The sequence below is a fragment of the Balaenoptera borealis genome (genome assembly GCF_965194805.1).
Source record: "Balaenoptera borealis genome assembly, chromosome: 5".
In the NCBI taxonomy this organism is placed as follows: domain Eukaryota; kingdom Metazoa; phylum Chordata; class Mammalia; order Artiodactyla; family Balaenopteridae; genus Balaenoptera; species Balaenoptera borealis.
The window spans coordinates 76778289-76802420 of NC_138862.1; the positions used below are offsets into that span (position 1 = coordinate 76778289).

At 38.2% G+C, this 24132-nt stretch overlaps 1 protein-coding gene across 1 annotated transcript in view; it reads right to left on the reverse strand.

The window, feature by feature from the left end:
* Window positions 1-268: 268 nt before the first annotated feature.
* CCDC50 (coiled-coil domain containing 50) overlaps window positions 269-24132 on the reverse strand; it is a 146482-nt gene continuing 122618 nt past the window's right edge. Inside the window, exon 12 of the mRNA XM_082393266.1 lies at window positions 269-945. Coding sequence (XP_082249392.1) covers window positions 935-945 — 11 coding nt within the window. The 3' untranslated portion in view covers window positions 269-934. The remainder of the gene's footprint in view (window positions 946-24132) is intronic.

The following is a 24132-nucleotide window of genomic DNA, read 5'->3' on the forward strand; positions in this document are numbered from 1 at the left end:
GTCTTTGCCCAGTAGTCTACCACTATATATGCCCACTCTTTATTACTCCTCTCTTTTCTAGGTAAGGGGGATATCTAATAAATCAACAAGAAGAGGTTCCTGCACCAAATTAGTTATCTTTCATTATTAAATACATACTAGGAAAAGAGGGACATTCAGAGATAATCCCGCCCTTGAGGAACTTGGAGTCCAGTAAGAAGGGTAGGTGAGTACACCAAAGACCAAATGACAAAAGTCAAACATGGCAAGTGCCATATGATATTCCAGGCTCTGGGAAGACTAAAAGACTTTAATAAGAGGAAATGACTTCTGCTTCAATTTACATGAACTTAAAATGACTTTGGTTCATTGTTATCATCTAGAAGAGTGCTTCTCAGTGGGTCTATAGTGAAGCCACCATTTTTTAGTTTCTCATGAATCAAAGACTGATACTTTTGTAAAATAAAATACAAATGAATTCCCATAAAATGAAAGGAAGAAAAACAAAGACAATTTAGAAACAGTCTGTGTTTCCAGACTCTATGGCCATGCTATAGAATGCCAGAGATTTAAGTAATCTTGAAATCTTCCTTTCCAACCAAGTCATTTCATGGCAGAATCAGAAATGTAAAGGGACTTTATTCAAGGTCACATAACACAACTTGAAGAGAACAGGAACAAAAACTCAGGTGTTCACACTTCTACATAAGTGATTTGGAGATTTCTGTTATATCCCTTACATAGCTGCTTTTGTTCTGTATGCAGTCACTCTTCCTTTCAGAGAGGTTCATGATAAAAAATTAGTCTTGACTGAGTTTCCTGTTATAAAAATTTTCTACTTCAGATAAAATCAATTTCCTAACTTAATGACAAAATACTTTTTTTTCCCCAAGTTGCCTATCTTAACTTTCATAGTAGTCACTTTGCTAGTGTTGGTTCATCTTCCTTTCTACTTTCAAATGACTTCTAAAGTGGAATGAAGGAGGGAAAAAAAGAAGAAAGATTATTTTAATGCTGTAAATTACAGCCATTTCTTATCTATTACTCCTTAAATTATTCACATAAGTCAATATCTACATCCACAGTAATTCTATATATAGGAAAATAAAATTGCAATGACATGACTGTACCCTCAGAAGAAAAGCCCAATCTCTGAACTATACTACTATTCTATCATGATTGTTTGTTTGGTTTTCCTTTTGATATTCAGATCTTAACTTTAATTTAGAAAATAGATGAGCAACAATCCTTTCATGCCATAAGACCAAGGGCATGTCATCTCATCACTGAAACTGGTATGGTCATTATAACCTGACAACTCCAGTTGATCTAAAATGCAGAATGCTTGTAATATTTATAACACTTAAGCTAGATTGGGGGATCTATTTTAATCTCAGAGATTCTATTAACTCTTGATGACTCTCTGGTCTATTCATCACTACAATATTCTTAAAATGATAAGAACTCCAAATGAAATTATATTCCTTTAATATAAAAATTACACTGCTTCTTAACTGTTACCCCAGCACACATTTTTAAAACTTACTAAACAATATGTTCAACTTGGAAGGACAATAGTAAATCTAATCCTTTGTATTCTTCAATTCTTTATATCAAGAATTCTCAAAATTTTTGAGGAAATAAATGTATTTCTATAAATTTATGGGCATGTCTATGAGGAAAGCAGGAAATACCCCCTGCTATCAGTATTTTCCCCTATTCCTCTGGGAATCCTGGAAGACCAGGAGCGAAGAAAGGAGAATCATAGTAGCGATAACACAGGGACTATACACTAGTTAAGTCTTATAGATCAAGCAATGGAGAACATTCCAAAATTGTTTATTTTTAAAAAATCCTTGTATGTGTTAGAGAAATCAATACTTGACTGTTTGGCACACACTGGGTCCCTAGCGTGGAATTAGAACCCTAATAAGTTTCCAACAGACCGCACTTATTTATGGTCACTAACTGCCATATCCAACACAAAACCTCTCACTTAAATTCCAAGCTTTAGAAATAAATGGAGTAAATGTGTTGATTGTTCTTTCCTTTTCTGAACATTAGCCATCATATTTTTTTTAGTTGTAGCATGTTTTTTAGCTACAGTTCAGTTCTCTATATTGCATCTTCAATTAACTTCAATTTAACCTACATTAACAATCTTTGAACTAACCAGGCAGAAATACACTGAACTATAGCCCCAGAAATAGGTGAAATGAAATCAGTTACTAAATTTGCATGTAGTAATTATAGATGGAAAAATTCCATCGTTGCCATGACAATGGCTTTGATTTTTTTTCACAGAATAACAAAATGTGCATTTACTAGGGATGTTTAATTGTCTTTCACTCTGGTTTTTGCTCACCAACATAGCAACATGCTTTTTGCTCAGCATCACAGTATTGAAGTTGCTCTGCCTCCAACTGCCATTAACATATTTTGTATTCATGCTTTGTATAAATGCTGGAAAATGTTTTCAGTTTAGCTTCCCAACTACGCAGTTAATTTATATTTAATGAGACAGGAGAATGTTAAGTAAGTGTGTATTGATTAACTTAAATATATGTATTGGTGTTTATTAACCTAACAGTGGGTAATTTCATTGACTATCTCCTGAAGTTGTTAAAACCTAATACCTAAACAAATTTTCAAGTTGAAGTTTAAAGGTAAATTTAAGCACAGACAGATTAAGATGATACGGGGACTGGCCCTTTCCTGTTATTAAAGTCTTGTGACTCACCCAATTTCTTCAAGCAACTCATGAAAAGGTCCTTAGAAGTCTATTAGTCCTTCTTCTACTAAATATAAAACTTTCTTTTACAGCCAAACCAGAAATGGTTATGCTTAGCCACTTTGACAAAATATGAGTCTTCATTCAGTCAAGCCATAATTTGTTAGATGTAAATCTTACTATTAGTCTTAAATTGTGGCACTCATGTGATAAAGCTCTAAGTATTATACAAAACTCTCAGGTCTCTCATAAAACTATTCTTTTATTAACAAATCAGCCCCAGGTTCTTGGATAATACTCATATAAACAAGCACCTATCTACCCAGCTGACTCCACACATCAGTTTCTTCCTTAAGTAACAAACCTGGTGTCCATAAATGGCAGGAGCAAACTATAATTCAGTGATAGCTTTGCACCACATTCCAGACCTTCCAACCCACATACTCTTCTCAAATTCTGACAGGGACTATGATGAAGTCTTTTGTCATTTTGGTAAATGTTCTACAAAACCATCAGCCTGATTAACTTTGATTTATTTTAGGTGCATGGATTAGGCAATGCTTTCTAACATGGCTGCCTTTTGGTGGAACTAATTATCAGCTATAAGGCTGCTCTAAGGAAAATAATCTTATGGCAAGATCATCTTGGCATTTCAAGAACATATCTTCTTGAGACAGAATTCAGAAAAAAAAACCAATCCACATGCATATGAGCCTGGCTAAGATAAAATATTCTACTGAAAGTGTATGGTACTTACAACTGAGGATTGCCAAATATGTTGTGAAGTAAATGGGAAAAGACTTCATATGTAGTGAACTCCTCTTAAAAGCTTTGGCTCATACACATATTTCCTTTAATTTTCTCATGGTCATACCATACCTGAGTAGCAGATCCAAGCTTCAAACTCAGGTTCATGTCTTTAAAGCCTATGGTCTTTTTACTATACCCAGTGTCAATTGAAAAAAAAAAAAAAAAAAAAGCACAACCTAAAAGTTGAGAATTGTGTTTCATTTGGTAGACTTTTTGAGGACTTAAGCCCAGGAGAGAGCCCCTCAGATGGCTCTGAGGGACTGTTCCAAAGAGGTGAGGGAGGAGCCGGGATGTATAGGAGTTTTTGATACAAACAAACAAACAAACAAAACCCGGGTAGTTGGACCATCAGAAGATTACTGTTAACCAGCCATCTCTAGGTAATGAATTTCGTGCTTTTCTATGGGAAGGTACAAAAGTCTGGGCTCATTGAAATCATTCTTTTGATAATTACCTTATCTGATAATAACTATCTAGGGTCAGTATCCTGTTTTTTCTCCGTACTGAATCCCCTCAGGGTACACAGTTGGGGGTGGCTGCAGTGGCTGATAGCCTGATGGTGTTGACATTCTTTGTTTACTTATGTGGCAGGCAACCTTTTTTGTCCATACCAGCTTTATTAATACTGAGGCCTGCCTAAAGGGTAGAGCAGACAATGACCTACACCACAAGCCAAGAAGTTTTCTCACTATATTTACCGTATGAGTTACAGTATGAACTAATTCTGCACCTTGGGGCATGAGAACATATCCTAAAAACCGGTCAAGGTCCATCTAAATTACTCACTCAGCAGAGAGCGCCTCAAGACAGGATGGGACACCAGCAAGTGACCAGGGGTCTTTTTGTTTTTTGTGGACCTACCATTTTACCCTCATATTAACACCTTCTCATGATTTCTCCATTTCTGCGGATGATAGCATCCCCTCCACTCTCTAAATACCATAAATTGAGCAACCTGGATATATGGTCTCCCAATGATGATGGGTCCACGTGACCCCCTCCCCTTCACATGCCTAATCCAGCGCTAAAGTACCATGCAAGTAAAACACCCCATATGGTTTCCCTGTCTTTGTTCTGGCTGCTCCATTTCTAGGGTAGCCTACACGGTTTACTAAATTTATTTAGAATTACCTCCAAACCTGTCAACTACTGACTCAAAAGCTCTTGGATTCCCCATTACCTATAAGATAGTAATTTCCTTGTCATTTTAAAGAATTCCACAATAATAAGTCTCATTTCTATCTTTCCAATCTCATTTCACATTACCCTGAACTGATTCCATACATTCCAGCCAAATTGCCCTATTTAATTTTCTGAACATGCACCAGTTTCTCATCTTTAGGCCATTACCTTAAAGCTAAAATGAGTTTCTTAACCCAGGGTTGTCCTATTTAACTTCAGTTGATCATTCAAGACCCAGCTCAAATGAATCTGCTCTCTTGAAGCTGATTTTTGTTTTGTAAACACCACCATATTGAGATCTTAACCTCCTTTAAATTCCTCATAGGAGGTTACTTCAAACACTGTTATTATTTTATGTAATACACACACACACACACACACACACACACACACACACACCCCTGCATCTCCCTTCTAGATTCAATTACTCATCTCTACATCCCTCATAGCTTGGGGTCTTAATAATAAGTACCAAAGTCCCAGTAAGTGTTGCCTGAAATAAATTAAAGTAACATAAAGCACTCTCTGTAAAATCTTGAAAAGATGCCCCAGTGTATTCATACCAAAATGCTTAGGAGTGAACACTACAGTGCTTTTCTACAGTAATAAAACTGCCTGAGTTCATTAATGCAAGGTCAGAAATACGGTCCAGCTTGGTACAATAACTACATTCACACTACCCTCACTCGCACCCCACCATACACCTAGGGACACTTTTTTTACCAAGTCACAGATGGCATAAGAGAGAAAATGGAAGAACAGCTGGTAGTTGCACAAAGGTACCTTGGGCTTTCTCAGAAGCTCAGTTCAAACTGCCCCCATAGCCAGAACAAAGCAGTGAAAGAAGCAAAACTGGCAATAAAGCACTTTAATTCACTTGAATTGCCTGAATAATAGCTTCTACCCTCTGTTTAGCTTTAACTTAGGTGACCTGGCAGGTACAATTGCAGTGTGTGGGCTTCTTCAGTAACACTAACAAAGGCATCTTCCCAGAAAGCTGCCAGCAGTGATAGCCTCTAGGTGTCGCTGGCCAGCCTGAGCGTAGGTAAGGAGGAAAAAAATAGAGAAATGAAAGGAAGAAGGGGAGTCAGGAAGATGGGAGAAGGCAAGTCAGGTAGAGCAGAGCATCCAGCCCTACTCCTCGGCAAAACAGTCTTACTTGTGAAATCAGCAGCAAACTCCTTGAAAGACTTAGTTGATGTCCTATTTGAATAGACAGTTTAGTTTATTACATCTCAAGCAGAAGAAAGAAAGGCAATGAGAAACCTAAATGGAAAATGTATTTTATATTTATGTAGCATATTTACCAGAAAAAGAGATCTCTGTCCCAGATTTGGGGATTGGATAAATAATTCCCTAAGTATATGTAATTCTAGATTCAAAATACAAACAGAGCTTTCTCTTCTTGGAAGCCTCCCAGGCTGCAGCTTCATTCTTCAAAATGTCACCTCCTAATTGAAACTTTCACCCAACACTCCTAGGAAAATGTATGTATTTATAGAGTAAATATCAAGTGCTTAATATGTGCCAGGCAATACTTTAAACCCTGGGGATACCATTGTCATACAAGATGCATTGTCTTCAGTTCTCATGGAGCTTGTATTTTAGTAGAGGAAGCAGGAACCGGTGGGTGTGGTGCAGGGAGGAGAGGGATGAAGAAAACAGATAACTTTAGAGTATGTCAAGAGGACTTACAAAAATAAAGTGGTGTGATAGCAGGTTTGGAGAGTATTGTAATTGAGGTCATTGGGGAAGAATTCTCTGAAAAGGGGATATTTGAGTTGTGACCTGAATAATAAAAATAAATAGATGAGAGAGCAAGTGAGAGAGTGAACACAATTGGGCAAAAAAAATATGAACCCAGAGCATTCCAAGTAAATGGTCCAGAATATTTCTGGCAGAGAGGCCCTAAGATGGAAATTAGTTGGAATAAGCTTGTTATACTTGACATGTGCAAAGAACGCCAATGTGGCTGGAACACAGTGAATAGAGTAGAAGATGCTAATATGGAAAGTTTCAGTAATAGAGGTCAGATATTATAGGGTATTGTGGGTCCTAGAAGGGGGGTTGAATTTGATTCTAAGTTCAGTATTGGGAAGCCTTTTGAGGATTTTAAATAGAGGACTGGCACAGTCTAATTTGCATTTTAAAGGATGGTTCCAACTTCTGTGAGGAAAATGGACAGTGAAGAGCCACAGTAAGAGGAGAAAGAAGAATGAAAGGATGATAGCTCAGGTGAAAGCTGTCATTGGCCTGCATCAGAACGGAAGCAGCGCTGCTTCCGTTAGTGCTGACCCCGCAGTTAAGGCAGTCCCACTAGACCGCCTCCACTTCAGATACCAGTCACAAATGGGGTCCCCAGGCTACTTGCACTTCAGCTCAGCTAACTATAAATTCAGAGGGGTTCCCACAATGCACCCATCAGTGTCAAAAATTTGCTAGAATGACTCACAAAACTCAGGAAAGTACTATACTTGCAGTTTTATTACAACTCAGGAAGCGCCAAATGTTAGAAATGCACAGGGCAAGATATTGGAGGAGTGGGAGTATGCAGAGTTTCCAAGCCCTTTCCAGGTACACCACCCTTCCAGCACATCAGTGTGTTCTCCTGGAAGTCCCCTTAGCCTTGTTTCAGAGTTTTTATCAAAGTTTCATTACACAGACATGATTGATTAAATCATTGGCCATTGATGATTAAACTCAATCTTCAGCCCCTCTCTCCTCCAGGAGGTTGGGAAGGGGGTGGGGCTAAAAGTTCTAACCCTCTAATCAGGGGGATTGTTTTCCTTCTGGCACCTAGTCCCATTCTAAAGCTACCTAGGAGCCCTGGAAGAGTCACCTCATTAGCAAAAACTCAGATGTAGTCAAAGTGGCTCCTTATGAAAAACAAGACACTCTGATTACTCAGGAAATTCCTGGGGTTTTAGGAGCTCTGTGCCAGAACCAGGGACAAAGTCCAAATATATATATATATATATATATATATACACACATATATATATATTTATTATATCATAAACAGTAATCAACTAGATTATTTCTAAGTCCTCTTCCAGTTCTAAACATTCTGTTTTTATTGTTTTATTTATACTCCAGTTTCTGAAGTCAAGTTCTGTACTAATAAACACAGAACCACTTGGGTATAGATGTATGAGGACTATATGAATCTTAGCACAAAAGTGGAATGAAAATGGTTAGTTCTACATTCTTTATACCATAACAAAAAGAAAAGATTCTCAATATTAATGAAATTTCCCAAGATTCAGTAGAAAGAAAGAGAAATGGAAACAAAAATAACAATTTAGGGAGTGGGAGAAGAAAGCATGTTAATGCAATAAATCCCATGAATTCTGACTTCTTTGTAGATTTCACTATATTTTAAATTGCAAATAATAGCAAATGTTTTTCCCATGGACAATTCAAAAAATAGAATACACATTTTCTGAGAGGACTACTTGAAATGTATGTCAGATAATTAAATTAAGCAATCAAATATATACACATTCATGAACAAAAAAATATAAATAACGGTATATTATTCCCAATTTAACTAGTCTTCAAAACACAAATTCCCAAAGCACCACGTTAATCTAGATTTTTATAAATCTAATGTAATATTAGCCTAATTCCTAATTATAAAAAGAAAAACAAAGAAAGAAGAAACGGACCTTAGTCTTGATGAATTAAACACAGTGAGAATTTTCTCTTCTCATGTTTTTGCCACACTATTGTGTTTTGGGGAATTCTAACTAGAGATTTGTCACTTTGGGATACACAGGCAACTAGAGTAAGGATTTCCTCCCTGCCTTGAGAGCAAAGTAGATGTTATATTTTTCTCCAGATCATTTCCTGTACATTCTTTCATTGCCAGTAACAAGTGATCATAAAGTCACTGACAAACACTTTACTGTTAACTGGCAAGTAATCATAAAACAGAGGGTTTGAGGGCAAAACATGCAGTTACTCCAGACTGTACCAAAGGCATCTTTTATCTCAGTCAGTAAAGGAAAGTCACATTTATAGCACCACCTTGTGAAAAAATAAGGAAGTGACTTGTCAAAATAGCAAGCAAAAAGCAAGCCTTGCCAAGCTCCTTAAACGAAATTGTTTTAAAAATTAGTTTATTTTTAGTTGTCTATTTGTTCTTTCACAATATATATGCATGTTTACAGGCAACTCAATTTGGAAAAATTTTCCACTCATTTTCAATATTTTTCTCTAAGCACAATTAAATCATTTTGATATCAATCATTGGAATCACATGGGCTAAAACTCTACGTGTTGTCCTGAAGCAAATATGAGTTTATATTTAGGCGAAACATTTGTCATCTTCCTTTTCTGTCTCTCAGTATTCCCTTCTTTTTTTTCCCCTCCCTCCCTCCAGTATTCCCTTCTTTTAACCTCATCCCTTGTTCCTCCATAAGTACAAGGACACTCAGTTTTAAAAGGAATGGAAAAAATAGAGATCAGGGAATTCATTTCTAATAGTTCCACATCACAGGGAATAAATCAGATCAGCATAAACTGTGTGTCTATTTTCCAGTATTCCAACTGATACTTGTTCTACAATTTAACAGTAGAAAATTTATGGATGTTATGTTGCTTGCTATGAAGTTGGTTTCCTGAATTTTAGGAATAAGACTCACCAATGCTTTACTCATTAAATTTTGTAAAATGTCACTTATTTTTCTAATTATTTGCAATGTGTACAATTACTTAGTCTAGTGTTTTTTCAGACATTAGTGTACATAAGAAACATTTAGAGTATTTGTTAATTAACAACAAGATATCTATCCCTATTCCCAGGGGCTGATTCCAGGGAACTGAAGCTGGAACCCTATGACCTGCATTTCAACCAGCCCACAGTAATTCTAAGGTAATTGATCTATGGGCCACTTTCTGAGGAACACTTCACTGACTCTATACCATCTCATTTTACCACTTGAATCTGTTGGATCTCCTTACCCCCATTTACTCAGTTTATTTTCCTCTTCTATCATATTTTTCCATGTAATATCTTGGGCCTGTATTTACTGTTCTTCTATCCTTATATTGCTCAATCTTTTGAATTCCTCAGAGTAAAATATTATCTAATGTCTGACTTTGGATAAGAAGACATTCTGTTAATGTCCAGAACAAAGGGAACACTTAAAGGCTCAACAATTAAGAATATCCAGACAAGATTTTGAGTTCCTGAGGAATTGTATGTCCTTTTCACTACAGTGTTCCCCTGACCTAGCATAACACCCACCACTAATAGATGGTCAATAAATAGTTACTAAATAAGGACTAAATGAATAAACACACATTGAAAAAAATTTAGCTTGAAATAACTACTACAGAATTAGTCAGTTACTGACATTGGCCCTTAAAATTATCTATACCAACTTCCTCATTTTACAGATAGGTACAAGAGGCCCTCCTGAGGCATGTGCCTTGAGCAAGCCAATTACAGAAACACAACCCGTCTTCTGACTCCCAGTGACATGCTACCCACCCCCATTACTATAGCAGATTATCCAGTTGTTTTCTCACGAAATAACCTTATGGCAATTTAGTTATTGTTTTAAAATAATGTTCAATTCTTTTTTTCCCTTAATTTCCTTGTTATAATGTTCACTTCTAACCAGACTGCTTTTCCTAAAACACTTAAAATTTCTGAGGACTGATATCTCTCCACTCCTGTTCTCTGACCTTCAACCTCCCAAATCTAATTATCTCCAACTTCAAAATCTGCCTGGGTAAAATCCTTAACCAGAAAGAACAGGCACAGCTGTACTGTAAGCACAGCTCTATTTACTACAATCACTTTAACTTTTCTATTGAAGTTCCTATAGTCAGGCATTTATAGAGTATGTGCAGTAACTGAGTTTTCATCACATTCAAGGTAGATCATTAATCCCCTCAGTTTGTAGAATAATTGGGCAAGGGAAAATAAGTGTGTGGACACATACACACATATGATGTATGCACACACTGTTAATACATTATAAATGTGTGTAAACACACATATAAATAATGAAAAGGAAGCCATTTGGGGTGCTAAAGAGAACTCTATAGTGGTTATTGGGCAACATGAATCTGAGCTTTGGTTCTGCCACTAGCTTTTACAATATTTCCTTCCTTCTCTGGGCTCTGTCCCCATCTTCCAAATCAGAGATTTGAATTTGGTGGTCTAGGGAGGTCTAAGATTCCTTCCAGATGCAGTGTCTTAGGAATCTTAAGGTCACAGAGTGGGCAAATTGCTCACATTCTAAATGATCCAATTGGCACAGTCTTAAAAGTTAGAACGTGAGTTGTACCTAAGGAAAGATTAGACCGTAATGCTACTGTCAGCCCCTTTCTAGTCCACATTGACAGTTTCCATTCTGGTAAAGGAAAATTAGAACTAAAGCAGTTGCCTCTGTCAAGGGCCCATTAGCTAAGTCTCTCCCTCCCATCCCCCATACACCTCATTCTCAGACTGAGTTAGGATATCACTGAGGGTTGTTTGTATGTTTGCAAAGCCCATCTGGTTCACAAACATTAGTCTCTTCTCTTGGTTTCATCGAAGTCACCACTCTCACTCTATTCCTAACAGAAAGATCCATTCTTTCCCTTTCAAGAACCTAACTAGGAACCTTTTACAGAAGCTTATTCTTTCATCCCGGAACTGAACTTTACAAGGTTCATGAGATGGATTAAAAAAAAAAAAAATACAGCTGGATGAAGACTCCTATCTCTGCTACTTACCATCTCTGAGAACTTGAACAAGCTCCATAACTGTGTCGAGCCTCTATAAATGAAGATTATAACTCTCACCTCACAAAATTGGTGTTGTCATCAAAGATGATGACGTGCAAAGAATCTATCTCCGAGCATGGCCCATCACAAGTGGCTAAAACTTGTTAAAATGCCCGAAAGGCCCTTTCCATTCCTCACATTTCAAAGAGATGTGTGAGAGATAAATCCCATTTTACATGAAGTCTGTAAAAGTATAATGTTATTATCATTCTTTGAGAAAGTTCAGTGCTGTGCAAAGAACACATAGGAAGCTGCCCACACACATCCTGCCACTGTCATTTAGGAAGCAGTTTTAATTTCACAAAATGATGCAAAAAGATGAAGCTATGCAGCTGGACCTGATTTCCACCTGATTTCTGACTTGATATGTGGCTAAATCGCTTGACCTCTCTGGGTGTCCGGGACCCCATAGGTGTAGGGCGCGGATGGAGCTGGACGACCTCTAACTGTCCTTCCTGTTCGGAGACTGCAGCGGTGCAACCAGCTGGAGGCTCTGCCACTTAAGCCCTGCGCCCCGCTGGCCGGCCGGGGCGCCAGAACTACTCCCTCCTCCCGCGGGAAGGGCTTCCCTTGTCGACCCAGGAGTCTGCAGGCAGGAGCGGGGGCGGCTCTCCCGCGCATCTCCGGAGAGGCGGCGAGGCGAGCGCTGTCTACCCGCCATTAATAATGCGGTCTTTTGTCAGCAATAAATTCCCTCCAAAATTAATGAAACAGTCCTTTTAAATTCTCCTGTCACTGCCTCATCCAGCAGGAGCTGGGTTAGGCCTCCTGCTCTCTAAATGAATATAAAAGCCACATAAATTGTCTGGAGGCGATATCTAGCTTGCGGGGCACAATCTAATCTCCTCGACCGCCTACAGAAACAACGAGAAAGATGGAAACCCAGGATCAATGTTTGCTCCCCATTGCAGAAGGCACGCACTCCATCACGCACCGGGAGCCCACACACGGGGCAGTGCTCTGCTGGCATCCATCGCCCAGGTCACTGCCACTCTGCAGCGGTCTGCAGTGTGACCTAGAGGATACCATTAAGGAATATTAAGGTGGAGGGATAACCTCTTCCTTTTACAGGTGAAGACACCAAAGGCCAGAGGAAGCAACAAAGGACCACAGTCTACCCTCTACTGTCTTAGTGTTCTAAATCTGAGCTTTTCAAATTTTAATGTGCATGCAGTAGTTTGGGGTGGGTGGAGGTAGGGTTGTGCATTTCTGGAAAGTTCCCACGTGCTGCTTCTGATGCTAGTGGTGGTACCGCATGCATTTCTGGCAGCACAGGTGGGGAAGACCATGAGCTCCAGTGGGGCAGAGCTAGAAGTATTTTTTTACTGTGTTTCCAGCACCTGACACAACATCAATGCAGTAGGCTTTTAATAAAGGTTTGTCGAGTAATTAATTGCTGCATAAAAAAGGCAGTATTGTATAGTGATTAGAAATTTGTACTCTGGAGCCATCCTACCTAGGCTCACATCCCCCCAACACCACTAACAAGCTGTGTGCCTTGGGCAAGTTATTTAACCTTTCTGTACCTCAGTTTCCTCAACTGTAAAATTGTATTACTAACAATATGTGCCATACAGACTTGTTGAGATGAAGGGAAATGAGCTAATATACACAAAGTCCTTAGAACAGTATCTGGAAAGTGGTATAATACAAAAAATGTGACTTGCTTCAGGTCACACAGCTACTTAGAACATCTGGGCCATCACTCATATCTCTGACATTTTAGTTCAGTGCTGGCAAGCAATATCTGGCAGAAGAAGAACATTCTATCTCTTTAGTTACAAAAGATGACATGTCCACCCAACAAACCCTTAGAGTTATGAAATGTGAATGCAAATCACATGAAAAGATGAAGATGGCTGAAGATGGCAAACAGTTGAACACGCACACACTACAAGCCCAAGCCTTGTAGCGACACAGATCTGAATTCAAATCCAGATCATCCACATCCAAACAGTGAAAAGGTTAGCCACTTATCCTCTCGAAAGGACAACTGGCACATGAATAAAATGGAAAAACATTTATCTAGCTTAGAGAGTTGATATGCAGAATATAGGAGGTAATGTGCTTCCGGCATATAATGCTGCTATACACAGAGCAAGAGCTCAAGAAATAATAGCTTGTAATAGTGGTAATAGTAAAGCCATAAAACATTTACAACAGGTACAAATTGAAAAAAGCAACTGACTTTCCAACTGGTGTCCCTAAAGGAGAGGACCCTTAAGTCTCCCAAAGGAATGTGGGCTGGAAGAATGTTCAGGTTTTCTCCAGCTCCGACAGAACATAATGCAGAGTTTGACTCCAACACATTAGAAAGTTGTAGCTTGGAGCAGGGGCTGGAGGTTGTTTCAGGCCATCTAGTGAGGGACCAGAACAGGGCCTAGGTAGACCTGAAAGTTCTGCACGCAACCAGACACTATAGAGAAATGGTGGATTGTCATATGGCCTTGAATTCTAAAAGGAGAATTTTGAACCTTAAGATTTAACATTTAAGTCATAGGGCCCTTCAAGATCATGTACTGAAACTCATTTTCACTTGGGGAAACTGAGATACAGTTTTCCCTCTGAGAAAAAATTAAGCATGAATGGATCAGTAACCTGAATCATCAGTATAACCCAAAGCCCATGCCCACTGCCAAACAGTCACTCTATTAGTCCATGCTCAAAAGTTCAAACAAATATATATATGACGGAGAACTTCTGGAATCAATTCTCACATATAAAGTGCTTAGAAGTTGTCAACAACAACAAAAAAACTGGACAAACTGAAATCAATGACTTTTCTTGAATTTACCAGATAACTGAGATCATAGGGAAAACTGCTACACCCAAAATCCGGAGAAATAGGCAAATCCAGAGAGATACAGCAACCAAGATCTACTTAATTGGAGCCAAAACCACCGGCCCCTAAGCTGGTAGGAACATTTAAATGATTATTTTGATGCATTACTGGAGGCTGACTATGGACTAGTATAAGAGTGAAGAAATCTTGGGGACTGCAGTCTCATGGGGGCTCCACATTTTTATGGGCTTTCCCTCCAGAAACCCTAGCAGGTTCTCACTGTGAGGATCCCAGAAAAATCTCATCATGGGCTCTGGCAGGGAGAGGCAAAGAAGCACCATTGTGAACTACACCCAGAGTTTTCTCCATAGCAAAGACCTATACTCCAGGGAAAAATTCATATTGCCTGAAAACAATTCTGACACCATATCCAAGCTGGGGAAATGGAATTCATCTTCACTCCAGTCCCCTCCAGAAATCTTGTCTAACCTAAGCGAAAAAAAATTCATAGTCAATAGGGACAGCGCTTCAAGGAAATAATCGGAAACTACAACCAGGAAAGGGAATGGGGTCAGGGGAGGAAAAAAACTATGTGACTGAAAAAAATCACTTTAGGTCTCAGCCAGGTACACAGGCTTACTGAAAAACTAAATTGGATTTTTATAGAACACTTCCCTTCCCCATCCCCATACCTTACCACTACACCAACAAGACTCTAGTATAATAACCACGGGTTAGAGCAGAAAGGCCTATGAATAGACTCCCTCTGAGGAGAAGTATATTACATGGGGAAACCACAAAGTGAGGAGGGGAGACAAATACAAAGACACAAGTGGCATTTGAAGCCATTGGTACCAAAAACAAACACTAAACACAGCTCAACTCCTATCCAGTTTAAAATAAATTCTCATACTAATCTGTGAGCTAATGCAATACCAGTCAAAGTCCCAGTAAATCATTTTAAGGATATTGACAAACTGATTCTAAAGGTTATATGAAGAGGTAAAGACCCAGAATAGTCAACACAATATTGAAGAAGAACAAAGCTGTAGAATCGACACTTTAAGACTTACTATAAAGCTGCAGTAATAAGAACAGTATTGGTAAAAGAATAGACAAATAGATCAATGGAATAGAATAGAAAGCTCAGAAACACACCCACATAAATATAGTCAACTGATCTTTGACAAAGGAACAACAAATGGTGTTGAAACAATTGGACATCCACAACCAAAAGTAAATCTAGACACAGACCTTACACCCTTCACAAAAATTAACTGAAAGTGGATCACAGACACAAATGTAAAACAAAAAACGATACAATTCCTAGAAAATAACATAGGAGAAAACTTAGATGACCTTGGGTTTGGCAATGACTTTTAAAATATAACACCAAAGGCACAATCCATGAAAGAAACAATCGATAAGCTGGACCTCATTAAAGTTAAAACTTCTGCTCTGTGAAAGACAATGTCAAGGAAATGAGAAGACACACCAAAGAGTGAGGAAAATATTTGTAAAAGACAGCTCTGATAAAGGGCTATTAACCAAAATGCACAAAGAACTCTTAAAACTCAACAATAAGATAACAAAAAAAATTTTTAATGGGCAAAAGTTTGAGCAGATGCCTCACCAAAGAAGATATACACATGGCAAATAAGCATATGAAGGGCTGCACAAATAACCGTCCTCAGGAAAATGCAAATTAAAACAACAGAGAAACCACTGCAATCCTATTAAAATTGCTAATACTTTAAAAAAAAAAAAAATGACAATTCCAATGGCCGGCACAGATGCAACGCAACAGAAACTCTTATTTATTGCTAATAGGAATGGAAAATGGTACAGCCACTTTGTAAGACAATTTGGCAGTTTCTTACAAAGCTAAATATAGTCTTGACATATTATTCAGCAATTTCACACTTAAGCATTAACCCAACTGATTTGAAAACTTATAACAACACAAGGATCTGCACGCAAATGTTTATAGTAGCTTTATTTATAATCACCAAGATATCTTTCAAAAGGTGAACCGGTAACCAAGCTGTGGTACATTCATACAATGGAATATTATTCAGTGATAAAAAGAAATGACCTATCAAAACCTACATTCTGTATGATTCTAATTATACGACATTCTGGAAGAAACAAAATTATGGAGATGGTAAAAAGATCAGTGCTCGACAGGGGTTTGGAGAGTGGTGAGATAAAGAAGATTGAAGAGGTGAAGCAGAAGGAATTCTTTTTTAAGGTGGTGATAAAAATATTCTGTATGATACTGTAATGGTGGTTACATAGCATTGTGCATTTGTCAAAACTCACAGAAATTTAATACAAAGAGTAGACCTTCAAAGAAAACTCATTAATGAGATTGGGGAATACCAGGATAGAGCGCAGACTGTGACTAAAATCCAACTGTACCACAATGTATGAATAACTTCACTGAAAGGGATGGGGGGAAACGTGCTTATCTAAGTAACTTTGTAAATGAGTAGAATCTTTAAGACTGAAGTCAAAAGGAAATGTATGTACATCGTACTGTACTCTACTTCAAAAGTCATTTCCCGCATGGATTGGTTTAGGAATTTTGAAACCACTATGCATATATACTGTAATTTAAACATAAAATAAATGGATGACAGATGGTGGGAGCCAAGTATCTCTCTGTCATAGTGGGAAATTATAGATAACTAAGATTAGGAGGCTAGAATGATCCATGTGATAATGGATTAGAGTTGGAGACAAGAGTGTGAGCTCATATTTAGCTTGATATTGACAGAGATGATTACATAGAGTAATATATATCAGTAAGTGAATACACACAGTTAGTATACACATATATATTTTTCCTTGCTCTGTCTGGTGATATGGGTAGTAACAGTGAACACAACTAGCACCCAAATCTTGGTTTTAAATACCAAGTTTTAGGGGTTTCCCTGGTGGCGCAGTGGTTGAGAATCTGCCTGCCAATGCAGGGGACACGGGTTCGATCCCTGGTCTGGGAAGATCCCACATGCCGCGGAGCAACTAGGCCCGTGAGCCACGATTACTGAGCCTGCGCGTCTGGAGCCTGTGCTCCGCAACAAGAGAGGCCGCGATAATAAGAGGCCCGCGCACCGTGATGAAGAGTGGCCCCCACTTGCCGCAACTAGAAAAAGCCCTCGCACAGAAACGAAGACCCAACACAGCCATAAATAAATTAAAAAAATTAAAAAAAAATACCAAGTTTTAAATAGATTAAATTGTTTTAAATATTATTTAAATGGTAAATTTAAATGATTTAAAACAGTATTTTAAAATACCAATTTCCAATAAAGGATACCAGGGCTCCTTCAAGAAATGGTTGATTCTAGGGCTGTGGACTGAATTATACAAGATGAGCTTGGAGCTGTATTGCCAGAAAATAACAAATTGCTCAAAATAATCTATCATAGACAAAACCAATAGAAAAAGAAAACTCATTTATAGCAACTTAATCTTAAATTTTTATTACACTTTCCTGATAGTACCAATATTTGATGTTTGTACATTGAGAGTCATTGTGATTAATGAGGGGAATGCTTTGCAACTTTGACTGTTACAGCCATAATAGATCTTGGAGATCGTCAATTAAACCATCATATTTTGCAGTTGAGAAGCCTGAAACATGAGAGACATAAAGTAACGAACCTAAAGTCACAGGGGAAATTTATGCCAGGGCCAAAACAAAATCTCACATCATGAGAGTCCTACTTCAGTGTTGCTTTACCCATAGAAAAATACACAGAACTAGGCAAGAATATTCAGGAATTTTGTGAGCCAGAGGTTAACAAGCGGCAACTTGAAATTGACAATGATGGGTGGATTTACACCATGTGGCTTTTTTTTTTCTTTCTTTCTTTTCAGGGAGTTGGTTAAACAACACACCCCTGGCCCTAGTCCTCAAGTTGCGATTAGATAGTAGTTAGTGGTTTCACAAAAAATAAGCTTGATACTAAAGACTAGAAATGTTGATTTTTTAAGGCCATACTTAGCATTTCTAAGTAATGGTGTATCCTACTCATGCAGGAAAAGCTTAGAAATAGAATTCTGTAGTTTTAAAGAGTTACAATTGGACATATGTGAAATTTTATAACCACATTTGATAGAGAATGTCAATCCATAGTACAGAGAACTGAGGATTTCAATTTTAGTTGTGCTTCTCTTGTATTAATTTCTTACCAGATTAGAAATAGATATATCTATTTTACAAAAGCAGGATTACTTTTATGGTGATCTTATCAAGATATGGTGATTAGTTAACTTAGCCAAAAAGACAGTGGGCATAACCTGGAGAAGAGCATGAGTGGCTCCTGGGAAGCACTGAGCAGCCAAGGAAAGAACAAAATACGGCATAGGGAATAGATTCCCAAGGGCAGAGGAATGTGATCAAGGAAGTAAAAGGCTCACAGGCCAGCTGCTTTGAATCCTTCCTCCCCAATTTGTTGCTGTGACTTGGTGAAAAAATGCTGATGCAATTCTCACTTCGAGGACCTAACTTCATTATAGAAACTGTAATAGTTAATAAATAAATATTACCAAGGCTTAACTAACTGAACTGTCAGACATTCTTTGAAGTTTGGGAAATGGAAAAGTGATGTATTCCATTTTTATTAAGTAGAATTTGAGGCATTTATGAGACCCTCAAATGAAGAAGGCCAATTGGCAGTTTGACATATGGTTCTATAGCGAGGTTTTTCAATCTCAGCACAATTGACTGCTTGGACTGGATCATTCTTTTTTTTTTTTTTTAATTTATTTATTTAATTTATTTATTTTTGGCTGCACTGGGTCTTCGTTGCTGTGCGCGGGCTTTCTCTAATTGCAGGCGAGCAGGGGCTGCTCTTTGTTGCGGTGGGTGGGCTTCTCATTGCGGTGGCTTTTCTTGCTGTGGAGCATGCATGGGCTCTAGGCGCGCGGGCTTCAGTAGTTGTGGCACGCGGGCTCAGTAGTTGTGGCTCACGGGCTCTAGAGCACAGGCTCAGTAGCTGTGGTGCACGGGCTTAGTTGCTCCGCGGCATGTGGGATCCTCCCGGACCAGGGCTCGAACCCGTGTGCCCTGCATTGGCAGGCGGATTCTTAACCACTGCGCCACCAGGGAAGCCCCTGGATCATTCTTTGTTGGGAGTTCAGGGGAAGGGGAGTAAGTAACCTGTGCCTTGAAGGATGCTTGGCAGCACCCCCTAGCCTAAACCCACTAGATGGCAATAGCAAACTCCTCCCCTGCCCATCAAAAATGTCTTTAGACATTGCCCATTGTCCCCTGGAGGACACATCTGCTCCCAGTTGAGAACCATAGGTCTATAGTGTAGAAATAAAGTATGCAGTCAAGAAGTAGATTTGGAAATCACCTTTTAGGTAATCGTTAAATCTTAAATAATGGTGGAAATTTTGCAGAAGCATGTTTAAAGTAAAAATAAATAAATAAATAAGAAGCCAAAGTCCATGGATAAGTTAGAGCACTTTCTGTTATGTTTCCTAACTCGAATTAAAGACATAAAGAAATCTGCTGGACTTCTAGCAATGAGATCCTGTTAAAACCAGCATTTAAGGAGCCAGAATAATGTGCTCATGAAGGAAATGAAAGAACAGGCAATGATGTAAAAAGAAACCCAGAAAAAAATGGTATTAAAAAACCCAGGAGATTCATTATCTTCCCTAGTCAGCTCTTACACTGAGTCTCCCTGTCCTTTGAGGCTGAGTTCAACTTTCATGTCTTCATTGAAGTTATTGCTAGTTCTTCACTCATTACTGTCATTCCTGTCTCTGAATCCTTTTCTTAGTGACTATGCCAAATAAGCTTGCAATTAAGTGGGTTCCTTTCAGCAGTATTTGTTGCTGCTTTCTAAATTCTATTCTTCTCCTTCCAACTAGATTTCTATTTCCTGAAGGATAAAAACCTGTCATGCTGTAGTAGCTCTCCAGAGCCTTTGACTGGGCTCAATGTAGTTAGGAAGTCAATAGATATTTCAGTATTAACTGTTTTTTGGGTTTTTTAAAAAGTTTTAATTATTATTTATTTATTTATTTTTGGCTGTGTTGGGTCTTCGTTTCTGTGCGAGGGCTTCCTCTAGCTGTGGCAAGCGGGGGCCACTCTTCATCGCGGTGCGCGGGCTTCTCACTATCGTGGCCTCTCTTGTTGCGGAGCACAGGCTCCAGATGCGCAGGCTCAGTAGTTGTGGCTCACGGGCCCAGTTGCTCCGCGGCATGTGGGATCTTCCCAGACCAGGGCTCGAACCCGTGTCCCCTGCATTGGCAGGCAGATTCTCAACCACTGCGCCACCGGGGAAACTCCCCAGGGAAACCCCCAGTATTAACTGTTGATTGGTTCCATCTATTGCTATTTTAGAGGAGCATCGTTTCAGTAAACATTCATGAGTAATCTTCATGTGCCATGCTTTGTTCTAGGCACAAAAAGAAAAAATAAAGATACCACACGTGGTCAGAGCAATATTAGCCTAACATCACTCTCCAGTTGTGCTCCCTCTTTATACCATCTAGTAACATGCTAACTACTACCCATCTCAAAGAGAGGTAAATCTGGTTTCATTTTTCTCCCCAAAATCAAACTTAGTTTCCCATTTAAACATTCTAGACACGCCTATAATTGTTTTCCTTGAACCCAATCTGTGTTTCTCACAAGAATGTGGTATGTTAAAAAAAAAAAAAAAGAATGTGGTATGTTGTTTAGAAATAGTACTAAATGAGGAATAGGAAGACTTATTTCCATTCTTACATTACCACTAACTTTTACTATGAAATTTCAAGAAAGTATTGCCCTTTCTGGTCCTCGGTTTCCCACTTTGTAAAGTAAGGTAGTTTGATAAATGATTCCTAAGTGCCCTTCTAATTTTGACATAGGATTTAGTGATTTAGTCAAGTAAGTCATTCTGCTTGATGTTTGACTGCAGCATCTGTGAAGTCTTATGCATTGTAGAAGACAGAAATACACAGATATATATTTTGATGATTGGAAAAAGTAATTTAGTAAAAGCATCAAATGAGTATGCAGCTTTATAATAAGTCATGCCAACTGGCAACATCTCCTTTTTTGTGGCAAACAGATCTAGTTCATCTTGGCAATAAGATAGACGTGGATAGACCTATAAGTACTATTGCAACTAATTCTGCTTCCAGCTACCTTGAGAGAATGCTAAGGTTAGCAAGACAGGGAGGTGGGCAATGAATTGCTTTTCATATAGATGGATATATTTTACTTTCTGTCACAAGACTGGCTAATGAGTGAGTCCCTTGAGCACAAGTTGGCTTCTATGAAATGTTATTTAATCCTTGCATTTCATCACTTTAATTTAAATAATACCCCATATTTTACTTTATCTACAGATAGCCAAGCTTTGTCATCACAGTGTTGTGCTGAAAAATCAGCCCTTCCTATCCGATGGGTACCTATTCGATGAGTCTTTTGCTGTGGGCAGGGACACCCTGCACATATACTTTATGCCTCCTGTCAAATGCTAATAATTATGAGAAATAAAAAGAGAATTTGTGACTCTCTTTGTTTTGCAGGGTTCCTAGAAGTTAAAGAGTATGCACAATGACCATCGAGTTTAATATGCAAGTTACTTGTATTTTAAGCTATGTATATGCATTGCAAACCCTCATATTTGCAAAACATAACCATCCACAAACTACTTCCATGCATTTCCAAATATTGCACACATAATAATAATCAAAAAAGGAAAAAGAATTAACTGGAATGCTTCCACCCTAATATCTCCTATTTATAAATTTTGTTGTGGTTGGTATTTCCTTCCAGCCTTTGCTCATGTGCAGACCTAATTTACATTTGGCTTTTTTACATTGCATAATAGGAAACATTTCTCATTCTGCCTCACAGTCATTATAATGTAAAATGGCTGCTTAACATTCAATTTCTTATGCTCAAACAAAGCCAAATGATACTTATTTCACCATTTCTTATACCCAGGCCATGATTTTTGGCCTCAGAACCTTTGCATGTGCTATTCCTGTGGCTTAAAATGTAGGCCCATCTTTGCATGTTCAAATTCTATACATTCTTAAAAGTTGAGTTCTAAGAGTATGATTTCAGTGAAAGTTTTCCTGATCACCTTTTCTCCTACCCTCCCCAGATAGGGTTTACTTCCCCCTTTCTCTGTATTTCCAGCTAGCTTTCATTTGCTATCTTGGAGTTTTCCCCCTTAAATCACAGGTATGCATAAGATGCACTCTTCTGCTTAACTACAAGATCCCTGGGGAGAAAACCCGTGTCTGACCCTTCATTGTGTCTTCTACAGTAACCAGTACATACTGGAGACAAATAAATGCTAATAAAATAAGTGATCTGTATGCTGTACTAATTTTCTATAGCTGTCTTATCAAATTACTGAAAATTTGGTAGCATAAAACAACAAAAAATTTTTATCTTACTAGTTGTATAGATTAGAAATATAACCCAGGTCTCACTGGGCTAAAATCAAGGTATCAGCAGAGTTATCTTCCTTTCTATAGGATTTTCTAGATGAGGATATATTTCCTTGCCTGTGCTTTTCTTCTGTAATTACAACTTCTTCTTCTTACCCTGACTCAGCTGGGAAAGGGGCTCTGATTTTAAGGACTCATGGGATTAGATTTGATCCATCTAGATAATCCCAAATATCCCTATCTCAAAATCTTTAATCATATCTGTAAAGTTACTTTTGCTATATAAGGTACAGATTCATAGACTACAGGGATTAAGACCTTAATATCTTTGGGACACGATTATTCTGCCTACCACAGATGCTCACATTAGGGTTAAAATAGAATGGAGCTGAGAAGTATTCAAAAATGATTGGGAGTATCCCTTCCTTAAACAGAGAAGAAAACATATTCAGAAAGGACAAATTTCTTGCCCCAAACCCCAAATATAACAAACAGAAATTTAATATCTTGACTCACTGGGTAGTAATCTTCCCATTTAATTATATCTGTTCCCCACATCACAGCTCCTTATTGGAAACAGAAAATAATTTACTTGAAAAGATGTATAAGGCTCAGAGAGATAAAGATATTTGCTCAAAATTACACAGATGGAAAGAGAAAGAACCAGGCTTGAGTTCCCCATCTTTATGAATTCTATTCCAGTGCTTTTCCTTGTACACCACTCTGGTCACCATCCCCACAGAAGTCCAATAAACAAATATTGAAAAAATCCAAATAAAGACTGTAACAAAAATGAGTATCTTTTTAATATTCTCAACAATAGCAAAAGGTTTGTTAACAAATCTAAGTTGTCTAGACTCCCTTGGGCGTTGAAACTGGGGGAGTTGAATTGTCACCGCAGGAGAAAATTCTGCCCATGACAGTCTGGACAATAAGGTAATATATTCCTTTCTAAGGACCGTAAAGTATATGCTCTTTGAGTGCCCTTGGGAGAAATCAAAATACTGAAGCTACTTTAGCCTCAAGGCAGGCCAAGACAGCTGAGTGAGGATTCTAATTACCATCACTGCTCCACTGAGCAAGGGATAAGAAGGCTTGCCTGAGCCCCAAGTGTTTGGGAAGCATTTAAAGGAAAGAATTTCTGAAATTATTCTACAGAGTGAAGTCTAACAGTCTTATAACCCATTAGAGTTTACATATGACTTTCACATCTCTCCAGTTAATTCTTACAATACCTGTGAGGAAGGAGTTTTACTTATCCCTAATTGACAGGTTGGAAAATTAGTTTCTGATTGTCTTAAAGGGACTTGCCCAAGATTGTCTCAAACATAGTTTCTCAGACCAAAATTTTCCCATGATGTCATGTTGCTATAGAGAAATGTCTTCATGTAACTACAAATTAAAATGTTCACAACATTTATCAAGGGGCTAAATAAAAAGCAAC